Source organism: Anolis carolinensis, unplaced genomic scaffold (genome assembly GCF_035594765.1).
Source record: "Anolis carolinensis isolate JA03-04 unplaced genomic scaffold, rAnoCar3.1.pri scaffold_9, whole genome shotgun sequence".
Classification (NCBI taxonomy): domain Eukaryota; kingdom Metazoa; phylum Chordata; class Lepidosauria; order Squamata; family Dactyloidae; genus Anolis; species Anolis carolinensis.
In genome coordinates this window covers 23,584,783-23,602,311 of record NW_026943820.1, presented here as the reverse complement: position 1 = coordinate 23,602,311, position 17,529 = coordinate 23,584,783, and the positions used below count along the sequence as shown (strand labels likewise).

The 17,529-nt window shown below is 38.8% G+C and overlaps 2 protein-coding genes across 3 annotated transcripts in view; one reads left to right on the top strand and one right to left on the bottom strand.

The window, feature by feature from the left end:
• Window positions 1-11,983, top strand: part of maf (MAF bZIP transcription factor) — a 259,433-nt gene extending 247,450 nt beyond the window's left edge. For both annotated transcript variants that reach the window (XR_010000533.1, XM_062961579.1), the window contains one exon: window positions 11,361-11,983. The gene's annotated coding sequence lies outside the window, so the exon portion shown is untranslated. The remainder of the gene's footprint in view (window positions 1-11,360) is intronic.
• Window positions 11,318-17,529, bottom strand: part of wwox (WW domain containing oxidoreductase) — a 651,703-nt gene continuing 645,491 nt past the window's right edge. Inside the window, exon 9 of the mRNA XM_062961575.1 lies at window positions 11,318-14,482. Within this exon, the coding sequence (XP_062817645.1) occupies window positions 14,294-14,482 (189 nt within the window). The 3' untranslated portion in view covers window positions 11,318-14,293. The remainder of the gene's footprint in view (window positions 14,483-17,529) is intronic.

Sequence of the window (17,529 nt, the reverse complement as noted above, 5' to 3'; positions counted from 1 at the left end):
GTTCCAATGAATCATTTGGGCCACATAGTTATGCCTCTGTTTGTAGTCTCTCTGTGCGATTTTCTTCTTCTTCTTCTTCTTCTTCTTCTTATTATTATTATTATTATATCCATATGGACAATTTTGGATTTTGGTGTATGTCAGATTTCAGAATGCTAGATATGGGATGCTCAGCCTGTATTGCTAATGGTAAAACTTGTGCTACATTAATGGTTCATGTTTATTTTAATTAGAAAAAACTTAGCTATTCTTTAAAAAAAAAAACCTTTTCCTGCTTTTAAACACAAAGGAAAGGCCCCACATTGTCCACTGCTCTGCATTGTGTGCTGATCTGGTTCCCATTGACATCAACCTCCGAATTACTCCATCAGTGTACATTTTATCTCCAGCTGTCTGCATAAATTCCCCTGCATTTCTCCCTTTCTTCCTAGCTCCCTGCACACAGATGGATTAGAGCAACAAACATTTTACATGGCGCACATCATTAGCTATCCTCCCTCACTATCCTGCAAATAACAACTGGGTTCTGTCATCAGGACATTCATAACACCTTGACACTTTTACAACTACCATGGTGCTGTTGCACTCATACCAAAGCAATTTCCTCTTTTAAAGGCACAGAGTTAATTCATAGAGCGACACTCCGAATGTGCTCAGTTAAAGGCACACATGAGTCCCCTTTTGGGTGAGAAGGGCGGGATATAAATATTATAATAAATAAATATAAGCCGACGTAAATATAAGCCGAGGCACCTATTTACCACCAAAAAACCTGGGAAACCATTAACTCAAGTATAAGCCGAGAGTGGTAAATTTCAGAAATAAAAATAGATACCAAAAAAATTACATTAATCATTACATTGAGGCATCAGTAGGTTACATTTTTTTTGAATATTTACATAAAACTGTAATTTAAGATAAGGCTGTCCAACTCTCATTATATCATTGTTCAATGTAAATGTGCTTATGTATCCTTTTAATAATAATAAAGTAAAATAATAAATATAATAATAATAAATAGAGTAAAATAATAAATGTAATAACACTAATAATATCAGAGTGAAATAATAAATGTATTATTAATAAAAAGTAATAGTAATAATAACAGAGTAAAATAATAAATGTAATAATACCAATAATAATAGAGAAAAATAATTAATGTACCATATATACTCGAATATATGGTAACGGCGCTCCATGCAGTCATGCCGGCCACATGACCTTGGAGATGTCTATGGACAATGCCGGCTCTTTGGCTTAGAAATGGGGATGAGCACCAACCCCCAAAATCTGTCACGACTGGACTTAACTTCAGGGGAAACCTTTACCTTTTTATACTCAAATACAGTAGAGTCTCACTTATCCAAGCTAAATGGGCCTGCAGAAGCTTGGATAAGCGAATATCTTGGATAATAAGGAGGGATTAAGGAAAAGCCTATTAAACATCAAATTAGGTTATGATTTTACAAATTAAGCACCAAAACATCATGTTTTACAACAAAATTGACAGAAAAAGCAGTTCAATACGCAGTAATGTTATGTTGTAATTACTGCATTTACGAATTTAGCACCAAAATATCCCGATATATTGAAAACATTGACTACAAAAATGGCTTGGATTGTCCAGAAACTTGGATAAGAGAGGCTTGGATAAGTGAGACTCTACTGTATAAACCGACCAGGACCCTCACCCGAGTATAAGCCGAGGTGAGCTTTTTCAGTCTTAAAAAAAGGGCTGAAAAACTAGGCTTATACTCGAGTATATATGGTAAGCTGATCTTGGTTCGGGAAAGTGTGAAATTGAGGTATTTATCCTTTCTGAATTTGAGAAGTGTATAGTTCCAGTATGTTAGAAATCAGAGACTGTGTGTGAATGCATTTAAAACAGGACAATCATGCGGATTTCATTTACAAAAAACACAGGAAAAACCCTCCGAACTAGTTTCTTAATAGTAGAAAGACTTTTTGCACAGAGCGCAGGCAGCGAAGGAAACTGGAGCGACCACAATAAGTGTGTGGACATGTAAAGAATGATATTGGGAGAGCGAGAGAAAGAGAGTTGATGAAACAGTTGAGACAGTTCTCTTTTCCAGCCAGATATAATTATCAATTTCTTGAGCTACAAATAAGACCAAAGGACAAAAGAGGATCTGTCTAGACTATCTCACTTACAAGATATTGATTGTTCCAGTGGTAAACAGGTTAGTATAAGTGTGTTTGGCTTGAAAGGTCATGAGTTTTAACACCTGGCAGAGAGCTATTCAACCTTGACATAAGTCAAATTATTGCAGCGTTGCTGAAAAAGGCTTTCTAATGCTAATGCTATCTTGGCCCAAAGATATTTCTTAGTTGTACTGTGCCTGACTTCTAGGAAGGGGCCAGATTATAGGTGCCAGGTTCCATTCTTGGCATGATCCTTTAAATTGTTATTATTTTATTTTATTATGACACAGCAAACAAGATAGATATGCTGGATTTCATATCACAAAATCACAAGTCGAACACTTCCCAAATGTCTAGGAATGTGTGATGTATTTTCGGATGATGCGTGCAGATCCCAGTAGGGTGGCCTTTTGCAGTTGGCAGATCGTAATTTTGTCAATGTCTATTGTTTCCAAATGCCGGCTGAGATCTTTTGGCACGGGACCACTGGGACCACCTGCACTGGTTTCTGCCAGAGTCTTTGAAGTTCAATCTTGAGGTCCTGATAGCGGCTGAGTTTTTCCTGTTGTTTTTTGTCAATGCGACTGTCACCTGGGATGGCAACATCAATGATCCAAACCTTTTTCTTTTCCACAACTGTGATGTCTGGTGTGTTGTGTTCCAGAACTTTGTCAGTCTGGATTCGGAAGTCCCACAGTATCTTTGCGTGTTCATGTTCCAATACTTTTGTAGGTTTGTGATCCCACCAGTTCTTTGCTGCTGGGAGGTGGTACTTGAGGCATAAGTTCCAATGAATCATTTGGGCCACATAGTTATGCCTCTGTTTGTAGTCTGTCTGTGCGATTTTCTTACAGCAGCTGAGGATATGATCAATAGTTTTGTCGGTTTCCTTGCACAGTCTGCATTTTGGGTTATCAGCTGATTAAAGTCAAAAATCAGAAATAATAATAATAATAATAATAATAATAATAATAATAATTATTATTATTATTATTATTATTTACATTATTTCTATCCCGCCTTTCTCACCCAAGGGGAGTCAAGGCGGCTTACAAATCTGGCAAAATCCAATGCCAATAAACCACAATATAATAGAGGTTGTGTTGCTGGTTAGTGGGACACTGCAAGATAACATCCGGGGCCAGGCCCACACCTATGGCAGGCGTCCTCAGATGTTGTGAGGTCTGTTGGAAGCTGGGTAAGTGGGGTTTATATATCTGTGGAAAGTCCAGGGTGGGAGACAGAGCTCTTGTCTGTTTGAGGCTAGTGTAAAAGTTGCAATTGGCCAACTTGATTAGCATTTAATGGCCTTGCAGATTCAAAGCCTGGCTGCTTCCTCCCTGGGGCCATCCTTGGTTGGGAGGTGTTAGCTGACTATGATTGTTTCCTGTCTGAAATTCCCCTGTTTTCAGAGTGTTGTTCTTTATTTAGGCTTTTCTTTAATCCCTCCTTATTATTCAACATTTTCCCTTATCCAACGCATTTATTTTTCAGTGATTGGTTTGGGGTGGGGGTGGGGGTGCCAAAATTCTGTTCACCTACACTTGAAAATCACTTTGGGCCTGCCCTGCTAAAGTGGATGCTTTGCCTTGATCCCAGCATTGTCAATAAATTATTTCCTATGTTGATTTTAATGACTGTTTTATTGATGCTGATGTTTTTATTGTTGGGATATTTGTTTTATTGTTTTGTTGTTATTATATTGTTGTATTGGGCAAGGCCCCATGTAAGCCGCCCCGAGTCCCTTCGGGGAGATGGGGTGGGGTATAAAAATAAAGTTGTTGTTATTATTATTATTATTATTATTATTATTATTATTATTCCTTATACAAAAGGCAATGTTGTGTGTGTATGTGGACAACTATGTATTTTTTGAATACTTGTAGGCATGTTCCCATTTGGCCTTACCCTTTTCCGACCCCATTCCTTTGAGCCTATACACTTAACTGTAATTGGCTTTAGGATTTCTCTATGTTTTCCTATGGGATTTCAGTATGCTTAGCCTCCTCAACAATATCTTGTGCTGTTCAAAGCATTTGCCATATCCATCGCCTATATGTCAGGTGCATATGTGTGTGTATCAAACACTAACTTAACAGAATATGGGAATCCAATCTGTCAAGGAGGGCTGAGGGAAACTTTCAGGCACCAATTTAAGTAAATTATCTGAAGCAGCATCTATCAACAGATCAATAAATAAATTTGACTGAAGGGAAATGCACTGAATTATGGACCAAAGTACAATGCAGTATTTAAAGCTAATGGCTTTGAATTATCGAGTACATGAGCCATTTATCAGAGTGCAAAGTAGCAATTATTTTGGAAATATTGTTCCTTTTTATTTATCAGAGTCATTTCATTCCTTTTAAATATTGCTAGTTGGGCTGCTCCAGGAAGGGGCTTGGAAAGGATGGAAGGAGAAGGCAAGTGGAGCCGTAAGCAAATTGGTCAAGCGGCTGTGGGTGGATTTTAGACCTATATTACAGGCTCAGCTCAGCTCAGAGAAATAGATTTGCTGGGAAACATTTGTCCTGTCCTTAAATAGTCTGCTCAAAACAGACGGGTTCAGGGCGGTGACTGATCAATGGGGTGAGTGCTCTCCATACCAGGGGTCCTCAAACTTTTAAAGTAGAGGGCCGGTTCATGGTCCCTGAGACTGTTGAGGGGCCAAATTATCATTTGGGAAAAGAAGGGGAAAAAATGAACAAATTCCTATGCACACTGCACATGTCTTATTTGTAGTGCAAAAAAACCCCCTCCCAACAACTAATCATTTATTTATTTACTACATTTATACCCTGCCCTCTCTCGCCCTGAAGAGGACTTAAGAGCGGCTTACAAGTTGTATGTACATATAATATATTATACTAGCTGTGCCCGTCCACGCGTTGCTGTGGCAAAGTGGTGGTGGTATTGGTTAAAAATTGTTGTGTAATTTTTATTTGACGTTATTTGTATTTTTAAATTATTTTTATTGTAAGTTATCTTTTTATTTATTATATGTTATTATTTTCTTGTATTATTTTTAGTTATTTTCTGCTATTATAGTATTTTATTGTATTAATTTTTTAGTGTTTTTAATTATTTTTAGTGTTTTTTATTATTTTTTATTGGGTTGCTAGGAGACCAAGTTGGAGGAACTTAGCCTTGTAACTGGCAGCAATTGGATAAAAACAATTATTCCTCTCTCTCTAATTAGGACTTTATTTTTCTTTTCTTTTTGTTGTATCAACCTAGAGGCGTGGATGATGGGTTGTGTTGTCAAATTTCGAGGTTGGGGGGCCTGTAGTTTTGTTGTTTAGTGGGTCGCCGTGATGCCATCACTCTTTTATATATATAGAAGATTAATGGCATAGCACAATACTAGCATTATAAATTACTATATTGTACTATACCACTATACTGTAATATTATTAGTAATATTACATTTAATATTTAAAGTGTAATTAATTTTATTATGTTGCATTATTGTTAGTATTATATTGTATGACATTATAATATTAGTATCAATATTATATGTACATATAATATATATTATATTATTGGCATAGCACAATATTAGCATTAGATATTACTATATTGTACTATACCACTATACCGTAATATTATTAGTAATATTACATTTAATATTTAATGTATAATTAATTTTATTATGTTGCATTATTGTTAGTATTATATTGTATGACATTATAATATTAGTATCAATATTATATGTACATATAATATATATTATATTATTGGCATAGCACAATATTAGCATTAGATATTACTATATTGTACTATACCACTATACCGTAATATTATTAGTAATATTACATTTAATATTTAATGTATAATTAATTTTATTATGTTGCATTATTGTTAGTATTATATTGTATGACATTATAATATTAGTATCAATATTATATGTACATATAATATATATTATATTATTAGCATAGCACAATATTAGCATTAGATATTACTATATTGTACTATACCACTATACCGTAATATTATTCGTAATATTACATTTAATATATAATGTATAATTAATATTATTATGTTGCATTATTATTAGTATTATATTGTATGACATTATAATATTAGTATCAATATTATATGTATACACAATATATTCTATTATTACCATAGCACAATATTAGTAAATGAAAGAGCAATACAATATTTAAAAATAAAAACAGTTTTAACCAACATACAGTAAACCTATCAGGATTTCAATGGAAAGTGTGGGCCTGCTTCTGGCCAATGAGATAGTCATGTTAAGTAGGATTGTTGTTGTTGTTGTGTGCCTTCAAGTCATTTCCGACTTTGGGCGAGCCTAAGTCTAAAACTGAGAGCAGGGGCCAGGTAAATGACCTTGGAGGGCCACATCCGGCCCCCGGGCCTTAGTTTGGGAACCCCTGCTCCATACTGTTTTTGTTAGTTATAGTGACCCAAAGGCAAACCTACCAGGCAGTTTTCTCAGTTGGATTTATTCAGAGAAGTCTTACCTTGGCCTTCCTTTGAGGCCAAGAGTGTATGTCTTCCTCAAGATTTCCCAGTGGATTTTCATGCTGAGCAGGATTTAAACACTGATATCTTGGAATACTACTCCAGTACTCAAACCATTGCACCATGTGTTGTCGAAGGCTTTCATGGCCGGGATCACAGGGTTGTTGTATGTTTTCCGGGCTGTATGGCCATTTTCCAGAAGCATTCTCTCCTGACGTTTCACCCACATCTATGGCAGGCATTCTCAGAGGTTGTGAGGTATGGAGAAACTCAGCAAGGAAGGTTAATATATATCTGTGGAAAGTCCAGGGTGTGAGAAGAACTCTTTGTCAGTGTGAATGTTGCAGTTAATCACCTTAATTAGCATTGGAAAGGTTCATCTCCTGGCTGTTTCTGCCTGGGGGCATCCTTTGTTCAGAGTCATTAGCTGCCCTTGGAACTCTCCTGTTTTCAGAGTGTTGCTTCTTATTTACTATTCTGATTTTAGAGTTTTTTAATACTGGTAGCCAGATTTTGTTCATTTTTCTCCATACCTCACAACCTCTGAGGATGCCTGCCATAGATGTGGGCGAAACGTCAGGAGAGAATACTTCTGGAACATGGCCATACAGCCCGGAAAACATACAACAACCCCATTGCACCATGGTGGCTCTCACTGTCCATTTATGGATGTTGCATTTTCCCTCTTTGGTTAAACTGACACAAATGCTTTCTAAAATTGCTGACCAATCAATCAATCAATTTATTAGTGCTCTGACCAATGGTCATATGCATATACAGAAACGACATCGAACAAACATCTATACAAGACACTATAAAATTCAACACTTAAAAGTAGGATGCAAGCAGGATAAAACAGAACATGCAAACTATACATTGTGAGGTACAGCAGCACAAGTGCAACATGTGCTGAGAGCTGCACAATTACCGGTAAAATGCCAATGTATAAGATCAGTCATTTAAAAAACATAAGTAAAAATATCAACCAAGCATCTATAGAAACCCTGTAAAATTCCACGGTTAAAAGCAAGATGCATGGAGTATAAAACAGAGCTTGCAAAATATAACCTGTAAAAAGCCAGTATAAAATATAAATTGCTGACCAAGATCCTGCATCATAGGCCGTCATGTAAAACTTTGCACTTTGCTGACACAATATGCAACCTTGTCAGAGAACTGTGAAGATGACGCACAATGATGCAGCACACAAGATGCCCCATTGCATATGGTGTAATTATGACAATGCTTGCCTCCTGGGAATATAACTAGCACAAATCCACAAGTCTGAACAGTGTAATTGTGAGTTGGTTCATAATGTAAATTCCTAATAGGATGCCAGTCGGTTGTTTACATAGAATTACAACAATTTGAACTCAATGTAAAAATTTTCATTGAACAAAAATGTACAATTTCTACAGTATAAGGGAATTTACTCCTGCTTATGTCACCATCATGATGGCGGTCAAAATTTCCTATTCATAGCAGGAGTCTTGATGGGGAATTACATCTTCGGCAATTAGAACTAGGCTTTTCTTTTCTTTCTTTTTTATAACTTTTATTTATAGTTATAGCGATACAATAAAAGGGGAGAGTCACATGTGGTTACAAAAGAAGACAAAATAGAATGATAACGAACAAAAAAAGGATATATATATATATACACACACACACACACACACACACACACACACACAAGAAATAGACCCCTGTTTCCCCTCAACCCTCCCTCCTCTCTCTGGATTACCTTCCAGCTCCCCTGCTCGACATTTTTATTCTTGATTTTCCAAGTTCTTTCCCGAACCTTTTTCTAAGAACCTGAGAGTGTCTTTACTTAAACAGTTTCTACTTTAGTATTTCCAATTTTCTCTTTTTCCTTGAGATATTTACTTAATTTGTCCCAATCTGTTTTTGTGTCCGTTTTTACTGAGATTATCTGCGTTAATGTGTCCATATTTTTTATATCCATCCATTTCAAAATCCATTGTTCTAATGACGGCGTTTCCGCTGTTTTCCAAAGTTTCGCAATTGTGATTCTAGCTGCACTTATCATATATATAAACAATTTTTCATTGTTTGTATCCGTGAAGAAGTCCGTTAGCCCTAATAGAAAGTATTCCGGTTTTAGGACTAGCTTTATTTGTAATATGGTCTCCATTTCCTTCTGTATTGTTCTCCAAATACAGAACTAGGCTTTTCTGTAGCATCCATATCCAGCAAGGGGCTGCAGTTGTGTTACTATGTAGAGGAGACAACTAAGTAACTAATGCACATCAGGACCAATGCACAATGAGACACTCTTACAGATGCCGTTATGCACCCATACAGTTCATTAATAGGGTTTCTTATTGCTTCTATTACATAGCTAAGCATATTTATAGACTGAAATAGAGGATTCCTGACAGTATGTAAGGTTCTTTTTTAAAAAGGAAAGTGTTGTTCCTTATGTGTACATTCTGGGCAACAAGGTGCTAATCGTGCTATGGACATGTAGTATGAATGGTTCCCTAAACAAACGTTAAACAAAGGCTGGCTTTCATGAGCTCTTAAAAATGTTTGGATGCTATGCTGGGTGTTTCTTGATTTTGTGGTGCATGTCACAGCTTCAATGCTCAATTTGCATGCAAGGTTCAACCTAGTCTTGCAAGATGATAACTGTGCACTTGTGTGAGTGTTTAATCACAATCACTGACACGCACATCTTTGTTGAAGAGGCATTGAGCTTGTAAATTTGCATGTACATAAAAGAAAACAAACACAACTGTTAATACAGACCTGGAAAGTGACCGCAGAGATCAGCATTGCCAAGCTTTGCAAACAGTGATTCGTTGTTTGCACTGTTTGATTCAGTCATTGAATGAGTCGTTTAATTATCTGCTCCTAAACCTGGCTTTGAGTTTGAGTGTCTGGACTCTTTTAGGTACGGAAACCTATTTGGTGGATATGCTTTTAAACAAAAACTTTGCTAGGTCTTACCCTGTTTCCCCTAAAATAAGACATCCCCAGAAAATAAGACCTAGTAGAAGTTTTGCTGAATTGCTAAATATAAGGCCTCCCCTGAAAATAAGACCTAGCAAAGGTTTTGTTTGGAAGCATGCCCAATGAACAGAACACCAGAGCATGCAGGATCGGGAAATGTACATACCATAGAGTGTTATACATGGAAATAATGGCAGTAAGAAGAAATTCTTGATAGGATTCACAGTTTGTCTGGTTATGCTGGTTTGTGATGACAAATGTACAGTATATAATAAATGTTCATTTTTTTTTGTTCAACAATAAATGTGAATTCTTCTTCATGGAAAAATAAGACATCCCCTGAAAATAAGACCTTGAGCATCTTTAGGAGCAAAAATTAAGATACTGTCTTATTTTCGGGGAAACACGGTACTTTCAGGGGAGGCCTTATATTTAGCAATTCAGCAAAACCTCTACTAGGTCTTATTTTCTGGGGATGTCTTATTTTTGGGGAAACAGGGTAGTGTTCAGTGTATACATGGGTTCAGTGTATTTTAAGAAATGCTTAGCACTGCAGAATTATTTGTTGTTTTCATAAGAGCAGTTAACCCAGGCATCCAAGTTCAGGGCTTTTAAAACTTTTTCCACTTGTGACCCCTTTCCACCCAAGAAATTGTAACACTACCCACGAGATATATAAAATAGGTATAAAATCAAACATTTTACAGTCAAAGCCATGTTGAACTGCATTCGTTTTATTACAAAGATGTATCCTTAGATGTATCACTGGTGGCATAGTGCATTAAAACGCTGAGCTGCTGAACTTGTGGACCGAAAGGTCCCAGGTTCAAATCCCTGGGACCTGAGAATGGTGCAATATTGCTGCTTTGCAGCGTTTTAATTTTTGTATACTTTTTATCATGTTTTTATCATGTTTTAATTGTTTTGTTTTTATAGTATATTTGTTGCTGGTCCTTGTGGCAGAATGTAAGCCGCTCTGAGTCCCCTCGGGGAGAAGGGCGGGGTATAAATGCATGTAATAAATAACTAAATAAATAAATAAATCCCGGGAGCAGAATGAGTGCCCGCTGTTAGCCCCAGCTCCTGCCAACCTAGCAGTTCGAAAACATGCCAATGTGAGTAGATCAATAGGTACCGCTCCGGCGGGAAAATAACGGCGCTCCATGCAGTCATGCCAGCCACATGACCTGGAGATGTCTATGGACAACGCCGGCTCTTCAGCTTAGAAATGGAGATGAGCACCAACCCCCAGAGTCGGTCACGACTGGACTTAACGTCAGGGGAAACCTTTACCTTATCCTTAGTTGCTAATTTAATCACCAGAGCCCCCAGTGCCCCAATGGATTAAACCCTTGTGCTGACCAAAAGGTTGACGGTTCGAATCCAGGGAGCAGGGTGAGCTTCCTTCTGTCAAGCTCTAGCTCCCCATGCGGGGACATGAGAGAAGAGTCCTACAGGATGGTAAATCATCAAACATCCGGGCATTCCCTGGGCAATGTCCTTGCAGACAGCCAATTCTCTCACACCAGAAGCGACTTGCAGTTTCTCAAGTCGTTCCAAACACACAAAAAATCCTAACTCACCTCATAGGGTTGTTGTGCGGGGAAAGATAGGAGAAATGCCTCTCACTGAGCTCTTTTAAGAAAGAGTGTGATTAAAATATAAAATCAACCAGGCAACTCAAAACTGTTCAAATAACTGCATTTTATTTGTTTCTTTCATTACAGAAAAAATGATGCTGGATTGCAGGTGGCTTTCAACAATTTTCTGGCATGAAGACGAGCTACAAAGCACAAAAAAAGAGAGGAGAAAATCTCTACAGACAAATGAACTTGGAACAAATTTTCATGGCATTGATTTTTCTTCGTTTTCTTTTCTTAAAAAACAAACGGACAAAAAAACAAACAAATGGAACTAAGACTTTCACAGGATCCAGACTTGCTCTTCAGGTGACATATTCAAGCATGTTCTTTTATTACATTTAAATTGGGAGAGAGAAAGAAAAGAAACCAAGAAAGAAAGTGAAAACTGGAACACAGGGGGATATTCAGTGTACTCCAATCCTCCGTAAAGCTCGCATCCGAGATATGGATGGAAAACACGTTTCAAGCCCTCTTGACTGATTGTAAAGGGACACAATTACCCACAGTATTTAGAGAATGGTTTGCAAATGTACCTTTTAATATCATATTTTATGGATATCTTGCAATATATTTAATTAGGAAGGAGAGTGACCTGGACTTGGAGGCACCTTCTCCTTTTAGGCCAAGTTTTTATTTGTGGTCAAGATGGTCTTTTGATTACTTATTAAGATTTTTGTGTTATTTCATAAAATGTTAACAGCAAGTGGCAATACTGGCACAGGAACACTGTCTCATCTGAAAGCAAACCTCAACTGCAAACTGAAATTGCGGAGGGATTGCTGGGCCATATGATCAAAGCTGTTTTGTTTTCAAAGTGGGTGGTAAACAAAACATCTCTGGGCCATTTCAACCTACTTCAGATGTCTGTTCTCACCTTAAATGTACACATACATGGGAAGCAGTTTATTCCCTGATTACAGTAGAGTCTCACTTATCCAACATAAACGGGCCGGCAGAATGTTGGATAAGCAAATATGTTGGATAATAAGGAGGCATTAAGGAAAAGACTATTAAATATCAAATTAGGTTATGATTTTACAAATGAAGCACCAAAACATCATGTTAGACAACAAATTTGGCAGAAAAAGTAGTTCAATAAGCAGTAATGCTATGTAGTAATTAGGGTTGTCCAAAAAATCGTTTTGATTCTTATATCGGAATTATTTCGGATTGTTCTCGCTTTTTTAATTGAGTTCCGAGACGTCCCTGGGCGCAACCAGCAATGTAATTTGAACCATCATTGGCCCATTCTCTAAATGTGTCTTAATGTTTCGTTAAATTTTTCCCCCAAAAAATCATAAAAGACAGGAAATGTTCTGCAATTTGTTGAGCAAAGACTGTTGAATGTGATCGCCCACTGTACCAAATTGGATGAGGATAGCTCAAGAAATGAGGGCGGGAGAGCCCTGTAAAAGTCCCCCCCCCAGTTTCCTTTTTTTTTTGCGACTGCGCATGTGCGTCTGCTATTTTAGAAACATTTAGAATCATTACGAATTTTCGGAAATATCTGAAATTTTTGGGTGAAAAATTCGGAAATACTTTCTATATCGAAGCGCCGGTACCCTCTACTTTAGAAACGAGAATTGAAACATTTTTTCCATCGATGCCTAGTAGTAATTACTCTATTTATGAATTTAGCACCAAAATATCACGATATATTGAAAACATTGACTACAAAAATGCCTTGGATAATCCAGAACATTGGATAAGCGAGTGTTGGATAAGTGAGACTCTACTGTATTATATCTGTAGACAAGAAAAAACTTGAAATCAGTTGGTTACCCCCAACTAGAGTTGATGCATTGATGCAACCATTAATGTTGAGATGACATCTAGGTCGCTTCCATTGGTTCAATGGGTCAGCTCTAGTTGGGGCTGTCAATAGGATTCCAGCCATAAACACGTCCTGGATTCATGCAATATTTGTATGGGTGTAGGTTGGGATGGAGTGAGGAGGGAAAGTATATGCATATCTTGAAAAAAATATTATGTGAAGATCTCTTTGGGCTTTTTCCTGAAGCACACTTTGAACACAACACCCTCGATCCTCTTGTTCCAGTTCGACTAGGCCCATTGAATTAAATCAAGTCAACTGAGTAACAGGGTTGTTGTATGTCTTTTGGGCTGTGTGGCCATGTTCCAGAAGTATTCTCTCCTGACGTTTCGCCCACATCTATGGCAGGCATCCTCAGAGGTTGTGAGGTATGGATAAACTAAGTAAGGAAAGGAATATTTATCTGTGTAGAGTCCAGGGTGTGGCAAGAGTCCTTTGTCACTGGGAAGCTAGCATTAATGTTTCAGTTAATCACCCTAATTAGCATTGGAAAGATTTTGCCTCTTGCCTGGGGGCATCCTTTGTTCAGTCATTAGCTGTCTTTTGCCCTCAGAGTGTTGCTTCCCATCTATTGTTTTGATTTTAGAGTTTTTTAATACTGGTAGCCAGATTTTAATGCTAGCTTCCCAGTGACAAAGGACTCTTGCCACACCCTGGACTCTACATAGATATATATTCCTTTCCTTACTTAGTTTCTCCATACCTCACAACCTCTGAGGATGCCTGCCATAGATGTGGGCAAAACGACAGGAGAGAATACTTCTGGAACATGGCCACACAGCCCGAAAGACATACAACCACCCTGTGGTCCCGGCCATGAAAGCCTTCGACAACACATTCAACTGAGTAACTAGGAGGAACAGGATCCAGACTCAAATCATGTTAGCTTTAATATAAAGAAAAGCATGCAATCTTTTCAAAATGCAAAAGATAGAACTAGGGTGACTAAAATCTTAACTAAATGACATTGTTTCTGCCTTCTGCTCCATTTCCCCGCCACCTTAAAGCTTTGTCCCACATCACGGCTGCTGCTATTTCATTTAACACTAGCTAATCTGCCTCTATAACTTTCTAGATACTAGGAACGGGAAAAGGTTTCTTTTCATGCTCTCCGCTTTTTCCCCAGCGGCTTTCCTGTCCGGCCAATTGCATACGTGCCTTGATCCTTCCAGGAACCTTTCTGCTACTTGCCCGGCCTGCCAACTCGCTCTTGGATCAGCTTCTCGCTCAGCTCCCACAAGGCTGTTGCCGTCATTTCGTTCTGCGCCTCTTGCGAAGGCAGGCAGCGACAACAATTGTTGAAGTACATCCCTCCCAGGCCTTCCAGTTCTGGGGCTGTGGCGCAATAGACACTCGTCGCGGCTCCTTGTTGCTGGAATTAAACACAAGGAGAGAGCATTATTTATAACAAATCAGAAAAGACCATAATCAAGAACAGATTAACAATTTAGCCTGTACCCAGAGTAAATCTGTAAGGACTCCAACCTTCATCATCTTCCAATCAGTAATGTCCAGTTAAGTGTGGGAGAACCAGAATGGTTTAATTTATTATTTACAGTATTTATATTCCGCCCTTCTCACCCCGAAGGGGACTCAGGGCGGATGAACACATATATGGCAAACATTCAATGCCAACAGACAAACAACATATATAGACAGACACAGAGGCATTTAACATTTTTTTCCAGCTTCACGATTCTGACCACAGGGGGAGCTGTTGCTTCACTGTCCAGTAGTGGCTGTACTTCCGCATTCCTTTCCTCGTGTTTTGCTGGCAGTTTTATGGTGTTGTAAATTAGTTAAATTAGCCTCCCGCATAAAGCGTACCTAAATTTCCCAACTTGACAGGTGCAACTGTCTTTCGGGGCTGCATAGGTCAACAGCAAGCCGGGGCTATTAATGGTTGGAGACTTAACCCGACCCGGGCTTCGAACTCATGACCTCTCGGTCAGTAGTGATTTATAGCAGCTGGTTACTAGCCAGCTGCGCCACAGCCCGGTTTGGGTGTTGGACTAGAATGCCCACTCAGAACTGGAAACCCACAGGTGGTAATAATAATAATAATAAAAAAACTTTATTTATATACCGCCCTATCTCCTGGATGGGACTCAGGGCGGTTTCCAATCATAAAAACAACACAAACATTACATAGTAACATAATAACACATTATTAAGCAAAGTAAAATAATATAACTATAGCAATAAATAACACTTGCATGACCTGATCAAAGGGACGGGAACCATAAGCCCAATATATTAAAATGTATCATTTTAGGCTAGAGAAATCTTGTGCAATATATTCAGGCCCAGAAATCGGCGGTAGTCCAATGTAATTATTCAAAAACCTGCCGACACCACCAGGTCTTCAGTTCCTTACGGAAATTGGATAATGTAGGGGATTGCCTGATTTCTTTTGGCAGTGCATTCCAGAGCCGCGGGGCCACTGCCGAGAAGGCTCGTTCCCTTGTCCCCACCAGCCGCACTTGAGACAGTGGTGGGAACGAGAGGAGAGCCTCCCCAGATGATCTCAAGGTCCGCACTGGCTCATAGGAGGAGATGCGATCACGGAGGCCCGAGCTGTACAGGGCCTGTGGGCAACTGATAGTTTCTCATCCTCTGAGGAAGGCAAGGGCAACCCCCCTCTGAACAAACATTGATTCATAGAATAGTAGAGTTGGAAGAGACCTCACGGGCCATCCAGTCCAACCCCCTGCCAAGAAGTAGGAAATTGCATTCAAAGCACCCCCGACAGATGGCCATCCAGCCTCTGCTTAAAAGCCTCCAAAGAAGGAGCTTCCACCACAGTCCGGGGCAGAGAGTTCCACTGCTGAACAACTCTCACAGTGAGGAAGTTCTTCCTGATGTTCAGGTGGAATCTCCTTCCTTTCCTGTAGTTTGAAGCCATTGTTCCGCATCCTAGTCTGCAGGGCAGCAGAAAACAAGCTTGCTCCCTCCTCCCTATGACTTCCCTTCACGTATTTGTACATGGCTATCATGTCTCCTCTCAGCCTTCTCTTCTGCAGGCTAAACATGCCCAGTTCTTTAAGCCGCTCCTCATAGGGCTTGTTCTCCAGACCCTTAATCATTTTAGTCACCCTTCTCTGGACGCTTTCCAGCTTGTCAACATCTCCCTTCAACTGCGGTGCCCAGAATTGGACACAGTGTGATTCCAGGTGTGGTCTGACCAAGGCAGAATAGAGGGGGAGCATGACTTCCCTGGATCTAGACACTATACCCCTATTTATGCAAGCCAGAATCCCATTGGCTTTTTTCGCCGCCGCATCACATTGTAGGCTCATGTTTAACTTGTTGTCCACGCGGACTCCAAGGTCTTTTTCGCGCACACTGCTGTCAAGCCAGGCATCGTCCCCCATTCTGTATCATTGCATTTCATTTTTGCTGCCTAAGTGGAGTATCTTGCATTTGTCCCTGTTGAACTTCATTTTGTTAGTTTCGGCCCATCTCTCTAGTCTGTCAAGATCGTTTTGAATTCTGCTCCTGTCTTCTGGAGTGTTGGCTATCCCTCCCAGTTTGGTGTTGTCTGCAAACTTGCCAAGAAAATCCATACGTTTGAAATGACTTGTAGGCATTCCACAGTGATGTAATGTGTGGGTGCCTCCATCTTTTCAGGACTTCCCTATAAGCAGTGAAAAGAGCCTGATATTGTGTGAATTATAGACTATGCCCAAAGCTGATATATGGTCAGCAAAATGTGTCCTTGACACTTGCTGAAAAACAGTGTATTTTATTCCAACACATTTTGAAAGAGAAGTTATTAATCTGTTCCAAGCAAGTGACATGGATATTTCATTAACAGTTGGAAATCCCCTTCTAAAATACTCTAACTGCTTTAAAAACAACACTCTCTCATATATATTTTTGTTCAGGTTTTACTCTTGTTGGATTAAGTACTTCTGCCGGTTAAGTTGACCCTTTGAAATCATTGGGGAACAAAACAAGGAAATAAGACCTTCTTCAGGACATTTCAGCTAGAAGTAAATTCCTTGCATTTAGTCAAGTATGGCATTGAGGGTATGCTTATTGCTTCCCCATATGAGACCACCAGTGATGACAATTGCAAAAATAGTAGTAGTTTGCTACCGATAGTTTCTTACAAATGGTCATCTCATGCAGACAATTACTAGTTTATATTGTAATGTGGTAATGAGATGGGATAGCATAAAGTTTGTTGAGAAGAAGGAAAGAAACACCATGTAAAATTGGAGCACAGAAACCATTTTTTGTAATCCAAGCCCCCAGAAAACCCCCAACTCCCTCTATGATATTTCACCTCATGATAATCCCAAACTCGAGAAATCTCTCCCCAGGTGTCTGTCTTCCTTCCTTTCTTTGTTCCTTCCTTCTTTGCTTCCTGACTCATTTACACAAAGCAATAACATGACCTTCATGTAAGTCATT